A 26,106-nucleotide genomic window follows, 5' to 3' on the forward strand; every position below is an offset into this window, starting at 1 on the left:
AACAAAAGATTTCTCATCCCAAGCCTCCAACAGCATACCTTTCTTTTCCTGGTGATTCATCTGGTGCTCAATGGGTCACAGATTCTGGTGCTACTCACCACTTGACTGCAAATGTCAAGAACTTATGCATTCCACATGAATATGATGGCACTGATACAGTTAAAGTTGGTAATAGTAATACTTTGCACATTGCTCACATTGGCAACGCTGTCTTTACATCTAACAATAGAAAATTCTGCCTAAATAATGTATACCATGTGCCACAGATCAAATCGAATCTACTATTTGTTCATCAATTTTGTAAGGATAATCATGTTTGCTTTGAGTTTCACACAGATTTCTTTCTTGTGGAGGACAAAACCACGGGAGCTTTGCTGCTAAAGGGGAGGAATGAGAATGGACTGTACGTGTTTGATGCAGTAGGAGACTTAAACAAACATATTCATCCAAAGTCTTTTAATTTTCTCTGCAAGCATAACTATCTGGCATCAGCGGCTTGGTCATCCTATGCTGAGCACAGTTTCCAAATTAGTTAATATATTTTCCCTTCCTTGTTTGAATAAGAATTTTGGTTTCTGCCACTCCTGTCACATTAGCAAGAGTAAGCGTCTACATTTTTCTCATAGTGCAACTGAGTATGCACCACTAAGTCTTATTGTTTCAGACATATGGGTCTCTCCAGATATTTCAAGAACTGGTTATCGGTATTTTTTATTAATTATGGATGCTTTCTCTCATTATACCTGGGTTTTTCCAATGATAAAAAGATCAGATGTATTCCATATTTTTCCTCAGTTTCATAAACAAGTAGAGAACTTAACTGGTCATACAATCAAAGTCTTCCAGTCTTATAATGCTCTTGAATACAAGAAACTCACTTCATATCTAAACAACACTGGTATACAGCATCGGTTTTCATGTCCTCACACTTCACCTCAAAATGGTCTTGCTGAGCGCAGAATTAGACATGTTACAGAGAGTGGTCTAGCCTTATTGTTTCATGCTAACCTTCCTAAAGAATTTTGGTCTGATGCTTTCACCACAGCATGTTATCTGATTAGTTGATTACTTATGTCCTCTGCTGAAGGCAAAACCCCTCTTGAGCTTCTCTACAACAAAAAACCGGATTATTCTTTCCTCCGTGTCTTTGGTTGTTTAGAATACCCGTGCCTTAGACCTTACAATTTAAATAAGCTTGAACCTAGGTCTTTACCATGTATTTTCTTGGGGTATAGCCCATCTCATAAGGGTTATAAATGCCTTCACACTCCTACAAATAGGGAGTATATTTCCAGACATGTGAGGTTTGAAGAATCGACATTCCCATTCTCTCCTCCTCCACAGCAATCTCCAGAGGTAAGTTCCCCAACTCAATATACAAGCACAGATTTTTTGAGTTCTTCTGTGTTTCAGTCATCCCCAGCAGTTCCATTGCATCAGCAACAAACTTTGGATCCTGTCTTACAACCGTCTACATCTCCAGCTGCATCTTCTCATAATCATCTCCAACAACAAACTTCGGATGTTTCCGCTAATGTGCCAACGTATCCAACTACTGCTTCACCTGAAGTTTAGTCACAAGATCACACGCTGCAGCAAGGTCATGTTATGATTACTAGATCCAAGGCTGGCATCACTAAACCTATTCAGAGACTATGTCTCACTACAAAACACCCGCTGCAGGATGCTGATTTCATGGAGCCAACATGTTACTCCAAGGCTTGTACGATTCCAGAATGGAGGGAGGCCATGGACAATCAGATTAATGCATTGATAAAAAATGGCACATACTCTTTAGTACCATATGAAGATGGTATGAATATAGTTGGCTCAAAATGGGTATACCGTATCAAAAGTAACCCTGATGGACAATACAGCGTTATAAAGCTCGTTTGGTGGCTAAGGGTTTCAACCAAAAAGAGGGCTTAGATTATGGTGAAACATTCTCACCTGTGATTAAACCATGCACCATAAGAATAGTCCTCTCTATTGCTGTCATTAACCAATGGAAACTACGTCAATTAGATGTGGAGAATGCGTTTCTTCATGGGATTATAGAAGAAGAGGTATATATGAAGAAGCCATCTGGATATGTTGATCCTATTTATCCTAATCACGTGTGTAAGTTGAATAAGTCATTGTATGGGCTTAAGCAGGCTCCACGTGCGTGGTTCTCACGTCTCAGCAATCATCTTCTCAAAATGGGGTTTACTGCATCTATTGCAGACTCCTCACTGTTTATAAAAAAATCTGGAGCTTCTATTGCCTATGTGTTGATCTATGTTGATGATATCATTGTAACAGGCTCAGACTCTAATATGGTGGATAATTTGATTTCTGATTTGGGTTCTGAGTTTGCAGTGAAAGATATGGGAACTTTATCGTATTTTCTAGGTGTTAAAGTATTACAACAGGAGAAGTCCTTGGTCTTGTCACAGAGGAAGTATGTGTCTGATCTGCTGCGACGCACAAAACTTGATGGCATCAAACCTGTGTGCACTCCACTGGCAGCAAACTCTAAAATTCAGAAGATTGGTTCTGACAAATTTACAGATCCTACACTCTATCGCAGTGTCGTTGGTGCACTGCAGTATCTTCACATTACTCGACCTGACATCTCTGTTGCAGTCAGTAAAGCCTGTCAGTATATGCATGAGCCGTATATAGAACATTGGGAGCTGGTTAAACGTATCCTGAGATATCTGAAGCACACAATAGACTATGGGTTATTCTTTATACCTTGAGGTGATTATTCACTGAATGCATATAGTGATGCAGACTGGGCAGGTAGTTTGGATGACAGAAGATCAACCAGTGGATATTGTATCTACTTTGGAGGAAATCTGGTATCTTGGAATGCACGAAAACAAAAAACGGTTTCAAAATCATCCACTGAAGCTGAATACCGTGGAGTTGCAATTGCTACCTCTGAACTCATTTGGATTCAGTCTTTGCTTGTTGAGTTTGGTGTTGCGACTCCAACACCCTCTCTGTGGTGTGATAACATTGGTGCCACTTATCTTATATCTAATCCTATTTTCCATGCTCGTACGAAGCACATTGAGATTGACTATCACTTTGTACGAGAAAGGGTTGCACGCAAACAGTTACATGTTAAGTTTGTCAGCAGTCGTGATCAACTGGCTGATATCTTCACCAAAGGTTTGTCCTCACCAAAGTTTCAGTTCATCAGACACAAGTTGCACATTCGTCAACTCCAGTACAACTTGAGGGGGGATGTTAGTCATAACAGATTAAGCTCTACAACAGAGTCATATGGAGAGCGTTAGAAGACCGAACAACAAGGAAGAATTCTAAGGCAGAGTCTTGAGTTTGTTAGAGTCTTTGTTTTATAAAGTCTGTAACAATAATGTAACTGCATTGGCAGTATCTTTGCGGTATAAATAAACTCTAAAATCTCCACATAAAGCTGTGGAAGATATTCACCAAAATCAACATTCTGACTCCCACCTAGCCACATCACCACCATCATCTCCAGTTTTTGTTTTTTGCTGATAATCAAATGGAGCCCGCAGGTAATTGAAAAGTTTGTTGATTGATTTTTATTAGTAGGGTTTGGTTGATTTCGATTCGTTGATTGATTCTCCTCAATTAAGTTACTGCCCGCTATTTATTAGGGTTTAGTTTGATTTCGAGTTTTTGATTGATGTTCTAATTAATTGAGATACTCTTATTAATGAGGTTTGGTTTGCTTGGATTATTTGATTGTTTTCATTAATTGAGGTACTCCTACTAGCGGGTTTTAGGTTGATTTCAATTTATTTTGTTTGATTTTGTGTTTTGATTATCACTTGTGGGTGAATTTTTCTTTCACTGATTGTTTTCATTAATTGAGGTACAGTAAGATTAACATATTTGACTAAACTTATAAAGAGAATTAAAGGACCAGTATCAACTAAGTTACATTTTGAATCACTTGTGAATGATGTGTAACTAGCTACTCTTAAAGCCATATCCTACAGAGATGTATGTTGTAACAAGACAAGATTACCAACATATAAAGAAGTTTAAGACAAGCAATTTAGAAATGAATTAAGAGCAAAATGAACTCATAGTATTTCTCCCCTGCAAAATCAACTAACTATATGAACTGCATTGAATGCCTTGTCCTGTGTATCTATTTTTGTATCTTTGCCAGATTGTGTATTTGATTATGATTTTTTGACAATTTAATGGGGAACTAATAGTGATGTATAATTTTTCCTTCAGTTGTAACTTTGTATTCAGATGTAACTATGGATGTCGAGCAATCAACCCCTGCTTCAATTGTGGTATGTATACAATCAAGCTCTTTGTATGCAATCTGTTTGTGTTAATTATAACTTTTTGTTTTGATTTTGAATCTAATTAGAGTTTACTTTTTCTCGTAGATGTCCTAGGTCCCGTGACTGCAGAAGATTGATAGAGGAAGCTAATGACAGCTAATGGTGTTCGATGAATGGTATGTTTCTGATGTTATGTTTGCTTAAGTATGGACAATCATTCGACTGCATTCTTATGTATTTTTCCTCTTGTTGTTTGTTGCAGGTGCTACTTGGAAGCACCTCTGGAATAATCTATCCTATTGGAGTTTTCACTTCCACGTTAGCTGAAGAATACTTGGACTTTGCATATTAGTTGAAGAATAAAACCTTAGTGATATCGTTCGTTCATTCTTTATTCTTACAGAAGTATCAAAACAGTTGAAGAAACTAGTTTTCTTTTAGTTTTGCTTTCAATTTGCTTAAGCTTATTATCAGTTTAGTTGGATATTTTTCAGTTAAGACTATTGAATTGATTATTATTCTTATTAGCAAATTTAGTTTTACTGTTGCAGAGAGTCAACTGTCTATATTACTGCCATACTGCTTAAACAGGTCACATGAACAAGTATTTCAGTGTAGAATTGGAATTGGATATGGTCGGTCGGTCTTGATTTTCGGTTTATCCGATTCAACTCTGGCTGGTTTATCTGAAATTGGTAAACCGCTACCGAACCGCTACCGAACCGAGTCTAGATCGGCCAGTTCAAAACCGACCCGATCTAAAAATGTCGTACTAATTGGGACAGCTTGAAAAAAAAAAACGACATGTATGGTTCTATGGTCAGTAGGGATGAAAACCGATCCGAACCGACCGTTGTGCACCCATAAACATGGTCATGGTATGGGCATATTAATATAGTTTCTGGCAAAGATCGAGATGTAATTTGCAGTAATTATATAGTTAACAGAAATTTACCCATTTATATAGTTAACACAAATTTACCCATTGGATTATTGGAAGAAAAATGCAAATACCCATTATATAGTAAATGAAAGCAATTTACCCATTGGATTATTGGAAGAACCGAAGAACATAGTAAAGAAAAATGCAAATGCTATTAATAGCTATCAATACAATTGTTTTTCATCTGTGTTGAATTAAAATAATATTTACAGAGAAAGTTGGTGAAAATAAGAAGTACAACCTTTCCTAGTAGGAATCGATCCCCTACCACCCATCCGGCATCCGCATTATGGACGAAAATGGATGCATTAACCACTGTACTACACAGTTGGCCAGTAGTGGAGTGGACATTGGTATCTACGGTCCCCTTTAATTCACTAGCAGCCGGTAGGTGTGACAGTAATTTGTTGGTACAAAAGTGTTTCAACTCCGACAGTTATACCAAGACTTTGACAATTCAGAGTGTCTACCGACCAATTTACTGAAAAGAATTTTTAGGAAAAACAAAGTTATGCAAGTGGGAAAAGGAAAAACAGAAAGATGCCCGGCTTGTGTAAAAATCTGATCCAATGAGGTTAATAGGGAAGTCGTATGACATTTCATTGCATAAATATTAATTTAGTAGTCGTACAATATATCTTCGAAAGATAACAGACTCTGAATTTTTCATCAGCTATTTCAGTGGGTGATTACTGCAAATATTGTATACATCTTTGCCACAAGCTATGTGTGCGATGCCACAAGGCGGAGCAAGATCATTTTTGATTTGAAGGTTTGTTTTAGATAACATCGTAGATGATGATTCAAAATTCTAGCTTTACTAAGAGTAAGTAGTTTCTTTTGTATCTAACAGATTATAACAGAACATCTTTCTTTTCAACACCTTGTAGTTTGAAATTACCTTGAATGAATTTAGGCTAATTGGACAGTAAATTACAGTCTTGATGATATGTTGCATAAGGAAATTCTTTAGTACTTTCCATGTTAATGGTTTGATTTTATCTTCATCATTTAGACTAACTTAATACTGTAGCTAGCAATTCAGAAAAGAACATTTTGATGATTTCATGGATCAACTCGAGCTGCATCAATGCCACTCCCCTCTTCTCTCCCAGTCGCTTCTATCCTTACGGTAGAGATAAGCTCCATCCCGACGGATAGACCACTGACAGTCACCACCGCAAAACCGTTTAAATTTGTTACCCAAAAATCCAGATGTATAGTAAACATCAAACTTGCCGTCATACCACCGATGATCCTTGTTATCGTACCAACGCATATCACAAACAAAAAATGTAAAAGCAGGTACTACACCAAATTCCCAGTGCCATTCCTGCCCTTGATGTAGCAGACGTTGACCTAAATCGTCATTATCGTTAAAGCAATGGTAATCCAACACAACTTGATAACCTTGGATATCGTTTTTTACGTGAACCGTCACCTTCGCTGAACACTTACAAGCTAGAACTGAAAACAACAGACACAACAATAAACTTATACAGCTAGTACCCATTTTTGAATCTGAATGAGTATGAATTGCTGCTTATCGATATATATAGACACACATAATGGTACATTGCAAATGGCATATTCCCTTCATATTAATTGTTGGTTGTTTCTACAGAGGGTTATTGGTACATTGCAAATGGCATATTCCCTTCATATTAGTTGTTTGTTGTTTCTAAAGATTTCCGTATTAATTGTTTGTTGTTTCCTGAGGTGGTTAAATGGATCGGAGTGGTACACCGGGTAACTGGTAGTATCGGCGAAAAAGCTTAGTGAACGCGACCGCGATGAGCTCTTATTGAAGTCCACGTGCGTGCCTAACACGTGTTAATTAGTTATTAAGCCGATGACACGGAGCAGAGGAGTAGTCAAATGAAATGACTCGTCCGAAAATAACTGGTACAGCCAAATGCATGGATAACCTATCATATTATCCATGGATATCATTATAAATTTTAATATTTGATCTTAAACTTGACTAAGATGGTGATTTAGGTTGGGTTTGGTAGTGTTTTTATTTTTCCAAAAACACTTTCAAAACCTATATATGTCAATAATTTTTGAAATTGGTGTTTGGTGAAAAAAAATCAAAGTGCTATTTATCCAAAGCATTTCCCAAATTCCTCAATTTTCAAAAGCTGGGGAGTAAGAGCTTTTAAAAGTTACAAAAGCATAAGCTTTGGTCTTACCTATATTTAATGCTTGATTTATCTTTTTGTCCTTATTTTATTTTATAAATAACAAAAGTTACCCTTAAACTTATATACAATCAATTTTGTATTTTGTATTTTTTATATTTTAATATTATTATTTTTTATTTTCAAAATATTTCCTTTCATTTATCAATAATAACAATAAAAACAAATATTAAATAATTATTTAATTATTTTTAGTTTGATTTTTTGGTTGTAAACTATATATATACATATATATATATATTAAAAAGTGGTTAAGTAAAATAATTTTTTTAACAATCATAATAATAGTAACAATTAGTAAATTTAATATTAATTATTTTTAAACCCTATAAAACCGAATAAAACTATTTTCAAAGATATGTCTGTTTTTGTCACTTGCTACAACAACAATGATTGAATTTGATATTTTACCAAACACACTTTTGACTGTTTTTTTAATCAGCTTTAACTTTAGTTAATATTTTACCAAACGTCAAACTGTTTTTTTCTCACAGCAATGCACAACAGATAAGTGCTTTTACAAAAGCTGCAGCAATACCAAACTAAGTCTTAATATTCAATTACCAAACCCGAAGAACTTGGGGGGAGTGGTGGTGAGAGTTTAGGCTAAATATGGAAAATAACACTGAGTTTTGTTTACTCAATCTAAAAAAGAGTAACAAAATATTTGATTTGTGTAGTTGGGATGGGATCAAGGAAAAATTAGGTTGGAAAATAGGTAAAACCATAATTAATATTATCGTTTTCATTAAAATTAAATTTAGGGATTAAATTCTTTTCTACTATTATAATGACATTAATATTTTATTTTTTTTGGATGCCCTAGATTAGTGGTCCCTAAACTACGTCCAAACTCTCTTTGAATTGGAGTGGATTTCAGCAATTACAGAATTCGAAGCCCTACCTCCGTATTGAGAAGGAGCATGCCAACCACCAGACCACTAGGTGATTGGCCAATGGCATTAATATTTTTAAGCCATCAATTGTGCTACTCAAGTGATTATGGTTGGTTATAAATTGATTATAGTCATAAATATAATAATTTGTGTTGTATATTGTTATTTCTTTTACCGTCTCTATTTTCAAATCACTTAGTGAATGGGTTCTTTTATTATTGTTAGGCAAAGATTGTTTGTATTTAAAAATTACTTCCTTTGTCCAAATTATATAGGCGGAGAGTCAAAATATCTTAGGTTCAGGAAAATTTAAGTTTAATAAAAATACATCATGTTTCTTGTTTTACCCCTTATTATATTCCCAATATTAGAAACATGAAGTTAATTGTGGCGATATCTACGCAAGACTAATAAGGGCACACATGTCAAAAATAGCCTAGAAATATGAATTTCACCTATCTATATTTAGACAAGTAAAAAACACTTCTCCGCTTATATAACCTGGGCGGAGGGAGTACTTGATTTTATTCTAACTTTGGTTTATATAGGGCATATGTATCAGTATCCGAAAATAAATCAACAAGTGGGATTTAAGGAGGGAGGATTTCATTACACTTTTATTCTCACATTATCTCACATGTTAAACGTATTTTTTCATGAACAAACACCAAATGGTACAGAACTTGAAGCTAATATTTTCAGGATATCTCCTTCTTATAAAACTCTACATACTTACCGAGAGTTAATGAGTGCATTCTGAGACATAACAGAAACATCTACTACTTTGAAAATCAATCATTCAAACCTAACATTTTTTACCATTTAAATTTAGATTAGTAGATGGGGAGGATTAGTATTTCAAAATATTCTCGTTTTTGGTAGGAACATAGGTCATGTTTGGGTTATTCCTTAAATAATCGTATATTGGTGGCTCTCTAAAAGAGTCACAGAAATGATACCTGCAAGTGCACAGGGTCAGTTGCAGTGAGTGTGCAAGCAGGGTTTGTCCACAGGGACAAGGTGGGCATATATTGCTATTTTTGGTTTCTTGCTTCTTTTGCTAACTTGTTCTTAGGGGAAGTGAACAGTGAGGTTGTGTGGTGTTATTAACACCACAGTGGACAATTGATGGGCTGTAGAGACAGCAATGGAACAAGAGAAAAAAATTGAAGGAAAACAGAAAAATAAAAGTGGACAGTGAAGGTGGATGAGTGAAGATGTTATGGATGAAATAGGTGAGAACTAGGGGTTTGAATTCACCCTAGCTTAAGCTATGCATTCTCCTATAGACATGTTAAACTCAACTATGTTCTATTATTTCCAAAGCACTAATTGTCTTTCTAAGGTACAACTAGTCAAAAGATTATGAATTCAGCTTCAGTTGCAGCTTATCAACAGCTCATGAACCTAACTACAAAGTATACTAGGCATACATTGTGAGAGTGATCTGTCACTAAACTAAGTTCATTCAAACTTGCTTAACATTCAGGAATACTACACAACAGGGCTAGGGCCTCGTCAAGTTTTAAACAGGAAATTAAACTAACTAACATGTGAGAAACAAAAATTGAAAGATGGAATTAAACAGAAAAGAACAAACATGAACAGAAATTGAAGAACCCTAAATATTAAATTGAAAATTAAAACTAAAATTAAACAGTGATTAACCCAAATTTGGGGGTATCTCGGCTAACCAAGAACACCCCGAAATTTCTCTACACACTCTCTATTTATAGCATACAAAATACCCAATTTTTGTGAGCCCTAATTTTGAAATTAGGATTTTGAAAATCCGAAATTTACTCACCAACTCTCTGATTTCGCCTTGACCCATGCTTCATCTCTGTTTCCTGTTCTTATCCATGCGCCTATTGATGCAATTGCTCCCTAATTTGAGGTATTTTATCAACCCTCACCTAGGTCAGTTGGTGAGAGGGGTTAAAGCACTTCGAATTAGGGGGATGGGTCGTGTCGGGTTTGGTGAAGATGTGATAGTACTGCAGAGGTGAGGTGGGAGAGATGGTGGAGTTGATGGAGGTGGTGGAGTTGCAGACGGGGTATGGGGGTGAAGAAGATGAAGGTCGGCTGGAGAAGAAAACGATTTGGGTTTTCTTTTGGCTTTGTTTGGGAAATAGGGTTAGGTAGATTCGGTGTGATGCGGAACATCAAGTTTCGATGTCTTGAAATTCTGAGCCGTGGATATGAAGCTGATAGAATGATCCAACGGCGAGAAATGATGAGGCTAGTAGCGACCGTTGGATTGTGTGATACAACGAAATCAACGGTGCGAGATGGAGTTAGGTGATGTAGTGTTAAACGGAAGTATCGAGATTTGATGCACATGCATAGGAGCGACCGTAGGACTCAAATGCAATCTAATCTGAAGGCTTGGAATTTAAGCGCTATGGTGTTTGACAAGGACTTCAGATTTTGATGCATGATGAAGGAGCGACCGTAGGATTTCTATGTAATCCCATCTAACGTCTGAGAATGGAGGCGGTTATGGATATAGAAAATGGGTTTGGGTAAGGGTTTTGGGCCTTGGGTATGCCAAGCCCATATCTTCTTTAAGAACAAATCTTCCTTCTTGAGCCCATTTCTAGTCTTTTGGGTTTATGCGCACCATTCTTTGCGGCTTCCTTGCATAATTTCTTCCGGCTTTTCACTACTTTTCTGCTCTTTTCGCTCCGCAATTCATCCAAACTTTATTTATTACCTAAAAATATAAAATTAAGAAAAATATTTATTCTTGAAAACAATGAAAATACAGAATATGGGATAAAATGTAGAATTAACGCACAAAAGATGAGTTAAATGCCAAGAAAAATATATAGAAATATGCACTTTTTAGCACTCATCAAATACCCCCAAACCTGAATTTTACTTGTCCTCAAGTAAAACAAAACTAAGGAAATCCTACATATACCACTGTCGCTGGTCTCTCGAATGCATTTAGCGTATGCACTAAGCCTTTTAAACCACTAAGTGTCCCTAGTGGACGAGTGAAGTCTCGTGAAGGTTTGCTTAGAACGTACCTACAAAGTTCTAGGTCAAAATATGAGCTCAGATTCCATGAAACGTGACATGTGCAAGACAGTTTAAGCTCACAGCAAAGGAATATGTCAATCTAGCTGTCAAAGGCACAATCCTAGCACTGATAACAACTAAAGACATGTGATAGGAGTGTAAAGTGTATCTACACATGTGTAAAGAAAGATCTGAAGTTATGACTACTAATCACCAAGAGATAGTTTCTCATGCTAAGAACCGAGGTCGAAATCTAGCTAGCTGTCCGGACTTTACGACAATTGTGAATGAGTAGGAGGTATTTCACAATCACTCGCGTTGTACATCAATGGCATGCACCCTTCCTTGCTTAATAAAACAAAAAAATGACTCTTTACATGACTCTTATTTATTTATTTATTTTTGTATGGAATTGATAAAATACTTGATTTTTTTTTTTTTTTTTTTTTTTGTATTTTTTTTTTTTTTTTTTTTTTTTTTTTTTCAAAGATGAACATAAATTTTGATCTTTACAACATTGACATTTTTGATATATGTACAAAAAGAAAGAAAGAAAAAAAAATTACATGACTCTTAGCAAGAGGTAGCCCTTTTTGATGCACCCAGTAAAATTCGATGGTTGTCTTTCTTAATGTAACCTCCACCTTCTATCCCAACCAACCAAAGAACAAGCTAGTCAAGTTTCGTTCAGTATTCTAAAGTGATTGGCAATCGTAACTTCCTATCAAACACCTTGAAGATCGAGGCTATACATGTATTGGTAGATCGTGCGCGTGCAAGTTTCTTATCACTATGTGAAATGTGCTAGAATAAAGTGCCCAATCGTTCTAGACTAAGAACCCTACGTATAACATATGCACATAAATCAATTTCAAGGTAAATGAGCTCCATTTTTATGATTTTCATTTTTTAATTTTTTTTGGAATTTTTTAAATTTTTTCAAAAAGAGGGAGTTCTTGTTTTCAATTATGGCATATTATCAAAGTATCTACTTTTCACCCCCAAACCTAAACTAAACATTGTCCTCAATGTTTCAAAATATGAACAAAATTATAATACAACATATGAAGAGGATCATGTTGAGTAGAGAAAAAGGAAAGAGAATACCCGATTTCGGCGAAAGCAATATTAGAACTCCGTTATTCAAGGCAAGAATCCAACATATGTCAGCCGAGATCATATTGGATTAGCAAAATATATACAAAAGGATTTTTAAAATTTTTATCTACTGGATTATATACAAAAAATTCACCATACACTAACAATCTAAAGAGTTGAGGATCAACCCAAAAGACAAAGTGTAGAGGTTTCAACAGCTTCACACAATAATAATAGGAAAGAAACGCAAGTGAAACTGTGAAACAAAATGAGCTACCCCCAAACCTGGATTTTTCAACGGATAAAATTTTGGAAACAAAATCTCGCAGTTTTGGGGGTTCATCATGCACAAGGTCTAGCTCGAAATGAACTGTGCTAGGGACGGGCAAACATGCTAATTCCAACTGTGGTTCCTCAAATGTATTATACTTAGAAGCAAAATAGTCCAAGAGGACTTGGGAAGCACACAGTTCCAAACCTAGGTTGGGCATTCTCAGAAAAATTGGTTTGACAATATCGGTACAAACCAAATCTAGGTTGGATGGAAGGCCATCAGATTGTGACTCATGTAGGAAGATAGGCACATCATTATTAATCACATCAACATCTCCTAAGTCTTCTACAAGTGTCACAACACAAAAAAAAAAAAAAAATCAAACAGTCATCTCATCATCGGCAAGATCACAATCAGAGTCATCAACATCATCAACAGATTCATTCTCATGCATCGGCAAATCAGGAGAAATATCACAATGTGACCTAGGTAGAGAATCAGACACATCAAAATATTTTCATGCATATTAGTGTCTACAGAAGATTCAACTATTCCTATGTCATTCTCATCTTCACAGAATAATTGTACGAATCCCATGTCAATATCAAAATCATATGAATTACAATGAGTATTAGAAAGAACAACATGCATGAAGGTCGAGGGCGAGAAGCCATATGTTTTTGAACCAACAGGTTCCACAATATTTTCATGTTCTTCTAACATATCATCATAATCATCATCATGGTAGCATGCATATTGGTCCTCATTAACAGTGGTGGTGTCATTAGTCGATTCATGTTCCTCTAAATTAGGTTCATATTCAACATTATTTACATGAATGGGACTAGACACTTCATTAGGGACAACATACATTTCCTCATGAATTTCCTCATTTTGTAGGTGAAGCAAAATCTGATCTAAATATGCATGAATTCGTGATGTAGATCTATCATAGTCTTGCTTGCAGAGTCTTAAAGCTTCTGTGGTGGAGTCTAAATTCATGGGAGTACCAAATTCTTCATGTTCAAATTGTGGTGAATGGTACATGTGTGCATGGTCATTAGGGTTTACAAAATATTGATCGCAACCCTCAAAGGATTGATTATGGTCCCAATGACTACCATCCTCACAATTTATGGGCATTTCATACCTTGGATTTTCTCTAGATTGCCTAAAATTATGCAAAATATGACAATTCTCAACAGGGTGGTCTAAACTACCACATGCGGGACATGCATAGATTTCAGGTTGCCTAAGAAAATAGATGTGACAGATTCCTCATGTGATTGCATTTCTAAAGCTGCGATTCGAGCTTCTAATTGATCCATAAGTGATGATTGTGTGAGTGAGGCTCTAGCAGAATGTTCATTTTCACGTTGCGATGAATGATGCATGTATAGTTATTAGGGTTCATGTATTGAGGCTCGGGACTTTGAAAATGTCCATAATAATTCCTATAACTATTGACATCATGGAATGGAGGAGGATCACAATGTGAATTTGGCCCGTAAGCAAGTTCTCTAAGTGTTTTGTTTCCACTCCCCAAAGCAGGCCAAAATCTAGACATGATTGGCTCAAAAGCTAAGTAACTATGTACAAAGCTCAGAATTTGGTTTTTAAAGGGTTTGGATTTTTGGGAAAAATTTGGTTTTGCTGGGAGACATTTGGTTTTGTCGGGTTTGAAAAGAAATTTGGTTTTTAATGGGTTTGGATTTTTGGGAAAAATTTGGTTTTGGTGGGATAAAAGAAAAAAAAAAAAAATTTGGTTGTTAATGTGGAAGCAAAATAAAATTTGGTTTTAAAATTTGGGAGCAAGTAAAAATTTTGGTTTTTAAAGAGGGAGAAAAATTTTGGTTTTTTTTTTGAAATTAGGAGCAATTTTTTTTTTTTTTTTTTTTTTTTTTAAACTTAGCCTAGCATAAATTATCACACCCTACAAAAGAAAATAAAAACAACAATAAATAATTACAAGCCCATAAAAGAAAAATAAAAATAAAAATAATTATTACAAGCCCAAATTAAAAAATAAAGAACAACAAAAATTATTACAAGCCCACAAATTAAAAATGGAAGCCCACAGGTTGGGTTCTCTTAATGGGTTTAGGCTTACCTATAAAGCACAGCCCAGCTGTTCGGTTTGGTTGCAAAAGCCCAGTTGGGCTATGGATCGTCCTAAGCTTTGGCTTTTCTATGGCCCAGTTGGGCTTTGGTTCAACTTCTTCACCTTCTGCAGCTTACAGCCCAGTTGGGCTTTGGGTCTTCCTAAATTTTTGTTGGAGAGGCCCAGTTGGGCTTTGGCTCTCAACAACAAGCTCAGACCAGCAGGCAGCAGCAGCAGATCAGCAGCAGGACCAGGAGCAGTAGAGGCAACAGGAACAACTTCAGCAACAGCAGCCCAGCAGCTCCAGCAAGGGCAGCTGCAACAACAGCAGGGGCAACAGCTTCAGCAACAGCAGCTGCAAGCAAGAGAAACATCACCAGTTCAGTGCAGCAACAATGCCTAACAGTAACAGCCCAACAGGAGTTTCAGCAAGCAGCAAGGCAATGCACCTGTTGGTTTCAGAAGAGAATAATCAGCAAGCAAGAGCAAAAGCAAAGAAAGAAAAAGCAATTTCGCCGCTACCGAGTCCCCGGTAGCGGCGCCAAAAACTTGGTGGACCCGGGAAAGCGTCTAAAATTGAAGTGAAATGAAACGGGCCTACAGTAATACCGCAAGTGCACGGTCGTCAGTTGTAGCTCGTGCAAGTACGGGTCGATCCACAGAGACTGGGTGTGTTTGGAGTTCTCTAGCTATTTTGGGCTCTAATTTGTTGTTGGTTAACTATGAAGCCTTTTGGGCTTTGGGCTTAGGGTACCTTTGGATTATAGGCTTGTTTGATAATGAAGTGAGCTGAGCTTGGGCTCAGTTGGTCTTGAAGTGCACTAGGCTTGGCCCTTGAAGTGCACTGGGATTTTAATTGAGTTTGGGTTTTGACCTTATTCCCTAAGAATGAACTGGGCTTTTAGCTTTTCACCTGGGCTTTGGTTAAGTCCACAGTAGACTGGGCTTAGGGTATGGTTTGAACCTGGGCTGTATTGAACTGGGTTTGGAGCAGTAGCAACAAACAAGGCTGGGCCTGGCAGGAGCACAGCAAGGATGGAGAAGTGAAGGCAACAGGATCTGGGAGCAGCAACAGGAGAAGAAGTAGCAGCAGCAGTAGCAAGAGGAAGGAAAGTAGCAGCAGCAGCAGGGTTGCAGGGCAGTGCCCAAGGCAGCTGAGTAGCAAGGCAAGGAGAAAAGAAGAGATGGCAGTGAAGTAATGGTCGCACTAAGCCAAGAACAGTGAAAATTGATATAGGAAAAATGGACAGTGGAAAATGAAGAAAAACAGTGGCCAATGGCCAAAGGCAGTGATGGTGTGGCAGTGACAGTGACAAAAGAAAGGCAATGGCCAAGGGCCAAAGGCAAAGGAAGAACAGGGCACAAAACAGTTATGAAAGGACAAGAGTGAAGAAAGAACAAGATACAAAAAATGAAAGGCAAAGTTGGGAGCCTAGGCATACAACTAGAGTGGGAAGAGAACCAGTTTGCTCACAGTCACTAGTGAGCACTAGTTTCTCCCCACTGCTCAATCAATCCAATGCTTCAAAGGCTTTAGCCTAACATTCACACAAAACAGTAAACATCACAACTAGGTTATGAATCCACCTTGTGACCTAGCCAGATGGTGTAATTCTATGTTAAATCCCTGTCCCTAATGGAGCTAGGTGAAGGTTCAAGCCTGCCTATGTTCCAGGGCATACATAAACGGAATGGAAGGAGAAGAAGCTTGCTAATGAGCACTAAATTCCTCCATTTCTCAATTAGCTCAATTTACAAGAATTATAACCTAACATTCCACCTCTAACAGTGACTTAAGGCATCATCTCAGCCTAGCTATACACATACACATGAGAGCTCACATAACAGCAACAACAACAAAACAATTACTAAACAGAGCATTGAACTGAACATAAACAAACACAGAAGACATAAAACAAAAACATGAACTGAATTGAAACACAAAAACATCAACTGAATTGAAACTGAATAAGAGTAATGGAATAAACATAAAAATAGTTGAAAATTAAACACTAACCCTTGATACACTGGCTATTCCAGTGCTCTTGGGTGACACACTGGCTAACCCAGGCATGGCTTTACAACAACACCCACAACCCATATTTATACCCAATTACACTTTAAAAGCAAAACCCCCAAAACAGTAAATTAGGGTTTCTGAAAATTGAAATTAAATCATACCAACTCTATGAAATTTGATTTTGATTTTGACCCATCCCTCTTGTGCGTCTCCTACATCTCCTGTTGCTTTCAATTTGCGTCTTTAGCTTAACCTAGTTTACCATTTGTACACGCCTAGGGTTTCAGAGAGCCGTGTAAAAATGGAAAAGTAGACAGCTAAGAGAAGGGGTATGTGATGATGGGTGTGGAGCGGTGTACGTGGTGATTATGGTGGTGGTTGAGGATTTGGTGGCGGACATGGGTGTAGCAGGTGGAGGAGCAGGTGATGGAGGTTGCTGTGAAGAAGAAAGGAGAAGAGAGGAAATCGAGTGAGAGAAAAGTGTGATCGGTTAGGGTAGATAGGGTTTGGTGTTCCGGTGTTGAGCGGACTCATCAGATTTCGATGTTCGGCGAGTGATAGGCGTTGGATCGATCCATCTGAAATGCATCCAACGATAAGATGGAACATAGCCTTCAGCAACCGTAGGATGATGAGATACAACGAAACTAACGGCGTGAGATGGAGTTAGGTGCTGTAGTGTTGGTCAGGAATTTCAGACTTTGATGTACTGGCGATGCTGCGACCGTAGGATGCTGAGATGATCCAATCTGACGGCTGAAAATGAAGGCGGGTATGGATATAGGAAATGGATTTGGGTAAGGGTTTTGGGCCTTGGGTATGCCAAGCCCATATCTTCTTTAAGAACAATTCTTCCTCCTTGAGCCCATTCCTAGCTTTTTGGACGTGCGCCCCATTCTTTGCGGCTTCCTTGCGTAATTCTTCCCGGCTTTTCACTACTTTTCTGCTCTTTTCGCTCCGCGACTCATCCGAACTTCGTTTATTACCTAAAAATGCAAAATTAAGTAAGAAAATTATTTATTCTTGAAAACAATGAAAATACAGAATATGGGATAAAATGTAGAATTAATGCACAAAAGATGAGTTAAATACCAAGAAAAATATATAGAAATATGCACTTTTTAGCACTCATCATATATTGTGTTTGTGTGGATGCTTATTCTGTCTCAAGATAAGAATAGTGTATCATACCTAAATTTTCGGAGGCTAAAAAGGTGGGTTTTTGGAATTCCATGTAAAACCTTGAATACTTTAATATTTTCTTGGGTTTGACGGTTACTTTTCCTAAATTTGGTAACTAATTTTTTTAATTTTTCTTATGCTCAAAACCATAAAATTATATGGTTTTGTTTTTTATTTGTTTTTTAGTTAATTAATTTGGCTTGTATACAAGTCTTTTGACAAACAACATACTAAATTAACCGCACAATGGAAAACAAACAACATTTAAATAACCATTTTCATGATAATTTTTGATAAACCAAGTAATACCCTAACCTGGAAAACTTCCATATCACAGCTGTCGAACAGACCCATAGAATTTTGTAAGAGGAACATATCCCCAAAATATTAGCTTCAAATATGTTATTCACAAAAATGACGTCAAATATGTGAGATAGTGTGAAAAGGTGAGGGAATCCTCCCTCCGATTTACGTCGGAAATGAAGGGGAAAAAATGGTAAGTTAGTAAAAGAAATTTTCATGAATTAGCAACGCTAATTTTTTTTTCTTGTTTATAAAATAGTTTTGCCTTGTAAAAAGTAAGAACCTATGTAAAAGAGCATTGTATAAGAGCATCCACAGTGGGCGAGTATAACCAAATTTATGGGATGAGATCCTAACACAGTGGGACGGAGTAAAGATCAAATTTGGACCAAAGATCAAATTCCAGACCAAATATGGTCGCGACCAAATCCCAAATTCTAATATAGTCGGGCGTAAATTTAAAGTACGCTTGATGCTGGGCGTAAATTTAAAGTACGCTTGTTAACGGGCGGAGATTTAAATTACGCCCGATGAAATTTTAATTAAATAAAAAAAAAAGGAATGAGGCGGACTTTTAAAGTCCGCCTGTTAAAATTTGCAAAGAATGGGGCGGACTTTTAAAGTCCGCCCGATGGAAATTTAATGAAGCGGACTTTTAAAGTCCGCCTGTTAAAATTTACAAAGGATGGGGCGGACTTTTAAAGTCCGCCTGATGGAATTTTAATGGGGCGGACTTTTAAAGTCCGCCTGACGAAATTTTAATCATTTACCGTTGCGTCACACCACGGACTAAACCCAAATTTTGGTCTTTTTTTTGATCTTTGATCTTTGGTTTTGATCGCACCACTGCAGTTGCTCTAAGGGCACTATCCCTGACTTCAATCAAGGGGGGAAAGAATCTTTGTTGAAAACATTGACGTCTGGCGATTTCCAAGATTGTCACCGTTTCTTTCTTTTACCAACTAGTTTTTCTTTAGCCATCTGACTCAAGTCAGATAATCTTGATTCTTGAAGCATTATCATAGTTTGTTACATTATATATGGTTAATTTGGATTTCCCACGGGGCTTAAAACTCATTTAGGTAACACAAACATACTTGGAAGAAAAAACAGTAAAGATTAGAACTTAAGAAGTTTTGGGTGAAGAAAATGTAGTAAGAAGGGTTGGTATTGATAAGGGATTAAAGACATCGGCTTTAAAGATGATGTACACGCCAAAAAAAATATCCCACAATAATCAGGGAGTACGTCAATATTTACTTCAAAAATGGCTTTCGAGTTTAAGCCCTATAAATACCACCACTTTCTTCCTCCTAACGTTTTAATCTCTAAGGTCGCCTTCTTTCAAATATTATTTTTTGAAAGAAAAAAACGAGTTTCGGGTGTCTCACTTGATCTTACAATTGGTTTGAATAATGTAAGTGGAGTACGCCATATCATTGTTTGGAGGTAAAGACCCAACTATTTATACTTTACACTATTGACTGTAAAAAAAAAAATATTTCAGTTTACGCATAAGACAAAATAGCAGGACCGAGTTGGTGAATTTAATGGTGACCAGTAATTTCTCAAACAACAAAGTCATGTCAGATTTGATATCAGTGGCAAGGGAGCAACCAATTAGATGTTGCAGCACGTTCCGATATGAATCAGACTTAACATGCAGAATAATACCGAAAATGCTACACTTCCCTACTCTCTTTCCCGGCTCTTTTCCCCTAGCTTATGTGTCAAGTATTTGTTGGTCAAATTCAATAATAATGGGATTTCCTACTAATCTCAATCCACATATCAAAGACTAAGGTCGATGACACGTAACCAGGAAAATGAGTGGGAAAGTGTAGCACTTCCGGAATAATACATTATTTGGTAGGGTCAAGGGTGATGCCTCTAAAACCAACAAAGCTATTTTTACAATCGGAATGCCTAATGCAACGAAGGTTGTTGCCTGTCTAATAGCTTAGAATCCAATTTCTTTTAACTATGCACGGTTGACAACTGATTGACTATCATAACCAAGGTCAGGTGCACAATGAAACTAACGCCAACATCACAAGGACTAACCAATCCCTTGACCGTTGAATTAGTAATTGTCGTTGGTAATGGTTATGATGAGGGTTGGGTATCGATGAAAGCGCGAAGCGGAGCGGGGAGTGTGAAGCGTTTTTCATTTTCAGGAAGCGATACATATGTCGAAGCGTAAAGCGTCGTTTCATGGTTGATGTTTGAAACGGAAGTTTTCTGATACGTAAATTAGTAATTATAAATTTATTAGGAAGATAATATCTATATACATTTTATATAAGTCTAATTTTTATCAAAAACAAAACGTGTGTACACCAGTTTAACCTACTCAAGACGAGTGGGAAGTGGAGTGTTCTATTCCCCCTTAAAACATACAAACTTTTCTTTTAAAAGCTTTAAAAATTAGGCGAAATTCTTAAAGTTTCATGAAAGATGTGCTTCACATGACCGCTTCGGAGCGAAATGCTAAAATTTGAAGAGCGTACGCTTCATAAAAAATGCGCTTCACATGACCGCTTCAGATCAAGATTTTGAAATTTGAAGTGAAGTGTACGCTCCGAAACGTGAAGAATACGCTTTTTAACACCATGGTTGACAGTGTCTTTCTTTTTTTCGATAGAAGTGTTGGCGAGTTGAGAATATCTCATTTTATTTCCTTTACACAAAAAAAATCATAGCAAGCACTCAAGAATTTTTAAACATACAAAATAGATGGACATAATAGGACATGAAATTATAAATTTATTACTCAGTGGTCATTACAACCTAAAACTATGCTTCCTCTTCTCTCTCTTTTCTCTCTTCAAAAGAAGAAGAAAAAAACTCAAACTTTCGTAAATCTCTTTAGACCAGATCCGAGCAAGATTTCATTTTTTTTAAAGTTTTAGTATTTAGTTAATCAAATAAAACATGTTTTCTATTGTTTTGATGTCTTTCGGCATATTTCTTCGCCATTTGGGGCGATTTTTCTTCGTCTTTTTGGACGATTATGGGAAAAGTACTCCTTTCGTTCAAGAACATCTCTTATCAAAGAAGAAGAAAATCAGATTAAATGGTCGGGATTGATTCGGGATAATACCATCATTTTTTCCTACTACATAAACAAAAATTAGGTATCTTTACGGTTTATCGCTCTTTCTCTTCGCAATATACTTGTAATTTGTATCTTTAATTGTATTAGGGGTTTAATCATCTTGTATTTTGATGTTTTTGTTATTCTTGTAAGTGATCATGTAATCAGTATTTTGATTTGAATGAATTGAAATATGTTGATTGACCAAAAAAAAAATATAATAAATATTGCAAGATAAAAATGTATTTAGTACACAATTGATGGGGAGTACAAAATAATTCAAATTAACGAGCTCCCTTACAAACTCTAAAAAGTAAGGATAAGAAAGTATGTTGATGAGGAAGCCTTGATAATAGATGATGGAATGTTAAGTCCTTTCGGCTCCCCTTTCTGTTCGGTTGTAATCACTGGGTTGAGGTACTTCTCTTAAGTGGCTCTTTTCGATGAATTGCGGGAGAGCAGTGCTGTCCCGCGCAGCTAGGCGAGACGCAAAGATAAGCACCAACATTATTCTCCGTCGGATTCTGTTATATACGACTGTAAAAAATTCAGTTTATCTTTCCTTGAATTTGAAAAACTGGCAAATTCTTGATTTTAGAATTAGTTCCTTAAATTATTCAATATATTAAAACTAATCTTCATCCATATATTTATTTTTTTAAGAAGTATCAGCGAAAGATAAACCCTTCTTCTGTTCACGGTCCTTTTAAGAGAAACCAAACATCAAAAATGTGGATAGATATTATGCGATTGAAGCTAATGATTATTGAATCTCATCAATCACACATGCATATATTTATGATTGAATTAAAGATGACAATGAATATTTTTTCTTTTTCTTTTTTTCTTATTTTCTTTTTTTGTTTTTTTGTGTGTAGGATGATAATAAAGATGATTATCAGATTTTCTATGCTTCAAAAAAAAATCATATTTTCTGCCTCTTTGATTAGTTATGTACTTATGTTATTTCAGTTATCTAGACTAGAGCTGGCAAACGGGCGGACCGGGATGGCTTGTTACAGGTTAGACGGGTTCGGGTTAACACGGGCCAAAACCTGAGGGTTGATATTATTCACGGGTGGTCATTTTCTCAACCCGCACCCGTAATGGATTAAGCTTGCGGGCATACAGTTACCCGGCTTGTTTAATTAAAAATAAAATTTAAATTTAATTACAAAGATTAATCTAAAATAAATATGGAGAATAAAACGCATTTCTCCACTTGAGTTCTTCAACGTCTCCAGACTCTCCACCATGGTCCATGATAAACCAAATGCTATGTCTTCTACCACTCGACAAACTCAACTGCTTCCATCTTCTTCCATCAAACAATAATCAAGCTCAACCATTTCCTCCGATTTATTGCCATCAACCATCTCTAACCATCAGTGCCATTGATCTCAAAAGCTCCACTTCTCGGGCTATACTTTGCTGATGTGAACTCTTGAAACAACATGTAGAACATGGTAACTCAGGCAATTTGTCAAACACCTGTAGTGTATATTATTGTTATTGCAGACTGGTAATGGATAGAGCTTCCTTGCACCTTGGGTATTTGATTTCTTCCATATTTGTTCTCCTCCCCTGCAGACAATTCACACATAACAAATCATTCAATCATTCATAACCACCATCATCTCTACATTAGATTTTTTATTTTCTAGCTCAATTTACATCCGAAGCGAACAAAAACATCAAATTTTCCTTAGAAGCACAACACAGCAGATATGAAACCAGCAAAAGTAGAACAAACAAGAGCCCTAGAATTTCATAATTCTGACCACAAACAAATAATAAAAATCCAAACCTGGAAATGAGACCAGCAAAAATTAAATTGGGGGAAAGTGAAAATTACCAGTTACGATCTGAAGAGTCATGAGAACCAAGATCAAAACAGACTTGCAAACATATAAGAATTCGTATAAGAGCTGCATGCATATTAACCAATTGAGAAACATCTAACAGATGTTAGTGTTACCAAAACCCCAAATCCAATTCTACCACAGACCCATTATCCCAGATTCAGTATTAACATCTTCACTTGTTTGAGATCCACGACAGCATCATCTCTTCCCTAAATCTTAGAAATCCCATCTCAGATTCAGCCATAGCGTCTTCTCCGACAAATCAAAAACACAAATTGATTTGAGTAAACCCTAAAAAAATCAAAAACAAAAATCGATTTTAATGAAAATAAGAAAAAAGAAAAGAATAATACGAAGAAGAAGAAGTTAATGGTGTGGTGAAGAAAAAAGAAAAAAAAGCAGAAGAAGAAGAAGAAAGGTTGCTGTTGTTGTGTTGTCGCAACCGAGAGGTGGAGATACTGAAGAAAAAATAAAAACTAGGGTTAAGAAATCATAAATCTGTTTATATATGATATTTAGACGGGTAACGGGTTGCACCCGCGTTTTTACGGGTCGGGACGGGTTAACCTGTTTACTCACAAGTCGGCATTTCTCCAACCCTAACCCCGCTTGTTTAGACACCAGCCGATCCGGGTGCGGGTTTTTTACGGGTCGGTCCGGGAAAATCCACGAATTTTGGCTTGTCTGCCAGCTCTAATCTAGGCTTATTGGCTTTAGATAGTAATCTGATCATGGGGATGTAGGGATACATTAATTTTGCAATTGTGCAAAACAAAAAAAACTTGCGAAGAAGATAAATTAGGGAAAAATTGGCCAGACCTGATCATGTTACTGGATAACTTAATTAACGGTTTTTTTGTCCAAAATCATGTTAATGTCCAGCTTCAATCGGTATCAATCTTTTAATTTCTACGCAAGAACAGAAATCAACTCTTACTGTCAATGTTTGCTTAATCACATACTGTCATGTCCATGGCTGTGTTCAATGATATGATAATCAAAAAGTCGCTGCATTTTTGATCAGTCAATGAGATGATAATCGAATCCACTGGACTATCAAAAAAATTATCACTGCTTCTCTAGAGTAATCGTATCTTAAGAGACAAAATATATATTCAAGATCGTTGAATCATAGAGAATCAAATAAAATAAAAAACAGTTTGACGTAATCGCTTAAGAGAAGAAGGAGAAGAAAGAAATGTTTTTTCTTTTCTAAAAGGTCGATATCTAAGGTATGTTAGTATAAGATCCCATCATTTGATCAGAATCTTCAGATATCGTTTGCCCACGTAGGATTAATAAACAGAAAAGAAAGATTAAAGCAAAAAGGACATAAAATAAGTGAAAATAAACTCTAGGGATTTATATCCATTCAAGAAAAGATAAACTGAATCTTATCCAGCCGTATATGAAAAAATCCAACGGCTGAGAACCTTGTTGGTTATCTTTACGTCTGGCGCAGCTGCGTAGAACATCACTGATCTTTGCGGGATCTGGATATTAAAATAAAACATCACAGGATATAATGCAGGGCGAGTCCACCTGAAGTAAAACATGACAGGACATAGTGCAGCACTTATACACTTGAAGTAATTAAAAGGAGGATCCGAACTCGGAGCATCTGGTTTATTGTAACAGGCACCAAACCACTGTACCAATGCTCTATTTTTGTTAAAAGCTATATTTTTATTTGATAGATATTTTATTTACACCACTAAATTCCCATACCTTCCTGCAGAAAAATCACATTAAAGTGTGTTTTCCAACCTTACTCCCAAATATATATAAAAATAAATCTTTTAAGGTGATAAATTCTAATCAATTTACTACATATGTTAAGCTGAACTTTCCATTCCAAATTCATATCCCTAAAACGAATTATACACGTACGTATGACGTTCCGAACTACTGCCGACTTACGGACCGTTGACCGGATCTGATTTTTGCAAATCTGAATAATACACGTACGTTTGCCGTTCCGCACGTTTGCAGCATCCCGAATTGCTAACTAGGCTCGAGATACCGGAAAAGCGTGGCATTGCACTTCTTCCACACCTTACTTCCTGCATCCATCAAAAAAAGATTGTTTTCACAGGATAAAATGTTTATCCTTTCCACATTTGGCTGGTTGTGGTTGGTCTCTTCTCGACCTTGATGAACCCTATATTCATTGATTTCTTATAATAGTTCTCCACCAACTTGGTGATTTAACACCACGGGTTTGTGTCGATTGATATTAAGTACGGGATCTCGACTCAAAAGCTCTCAATAAAATGGAACCTAAACTCAAAAAAGTACTCACCATAACCAATAAATCTTAGGAATATTTGATGCAGAGGCATGATGAAACCCAAAAATCACTTAAAACAAACATTATTGGAAGAATGAAAACCCTAGAAATTGAAGTAGTTTAGTATAAAGAAATATTAGCAATGGGAAATGTTATTTATAAGGGGTTTGAAGGCATGCATCATTCTGGTTGCTATTGATGTTGCCCTTATTGTCATGTCAGAAAGTCTTGAAGTATATTCCTAGTGTAAGAGTTTATCGAAACACTTTTTAAACATTCATGTAATAAACTGTTTGCAAACTGTTGCAAGACTCTCTGACATATCCCAGACTGCCAGAGAGAATAAATACTTCTTGGTAAAGCTGTTACAACTAGGTAATTCACATCGAAAAATGTCTCGCCTCCTACCACATTTCCATCACTTCAAATTTTAATCTTTAAGTTTTGTTCAAGGTTTGATCTCTGAATTTCGAATGTGTTTTGTTTCAAACGAGTTTTGGGCTTCTAACTTTATTTCATA

At 36.5% G+C, this 26,106-nt stretch overlaps 1 protein-coding gene and 1 long non-coding RNA gene across 2 annotated transcripts; one reads left to right on the forward strand and one right to left on the reverse strand.

The window, feature by feature from the left end:
* The first annotated feature begins 3,429 nt into the window (after nt 1-3,429).
* LOC113338137 lies at nt 3,430-4,840 on the forward strand. Its single transcript, XR_003354633.1, has 4 exons — nt 3,430-3,536; nt 4,231-4,292; nt 4,392-4,462; nt 4,549-4,840. It is a non-coding gene; the product is annotated as an uncharacterized LOC113338137 (long non-coding RNA).
* Nucleotides 4,841-6,316: 1,476 nt separating this feature from the next.
* Nucleotides 6,317-6,742, reverse strand: LOC113271862 (S-protein homolog 2-like). The gene is made up of 2 exons (XM_026521787.1): nt 6,739-6,742; nt 6,317-6,696 (listed from the first exon to the last, which is right to left on the reverse strand). Exons 1-2 carry the CDS (start codon nt 6,740-6,742, stop codon nt 6,317-6,319), a joined length of 384 nt encoding a protein of 127 aa, XP_026377572.1.
* Nucleotides 6,743-26,106: the final 19,364 nt, after the last annotated feature.

This window comes from Papaver somniferum, chromosome 1, assembly GCF_003573695.1.
Source record: "Papaver somniferum cultivar HN1 chromosome 1, ASM357369v1, whole genome shotgun sequence".
Classification (NCBI taxonomy): Eukaryota; Viridiplantae; Streptophyta; class Magnoliopsida; order Ranunculales; family Papaveraceae; genus Papaver; species Papaver somniferum.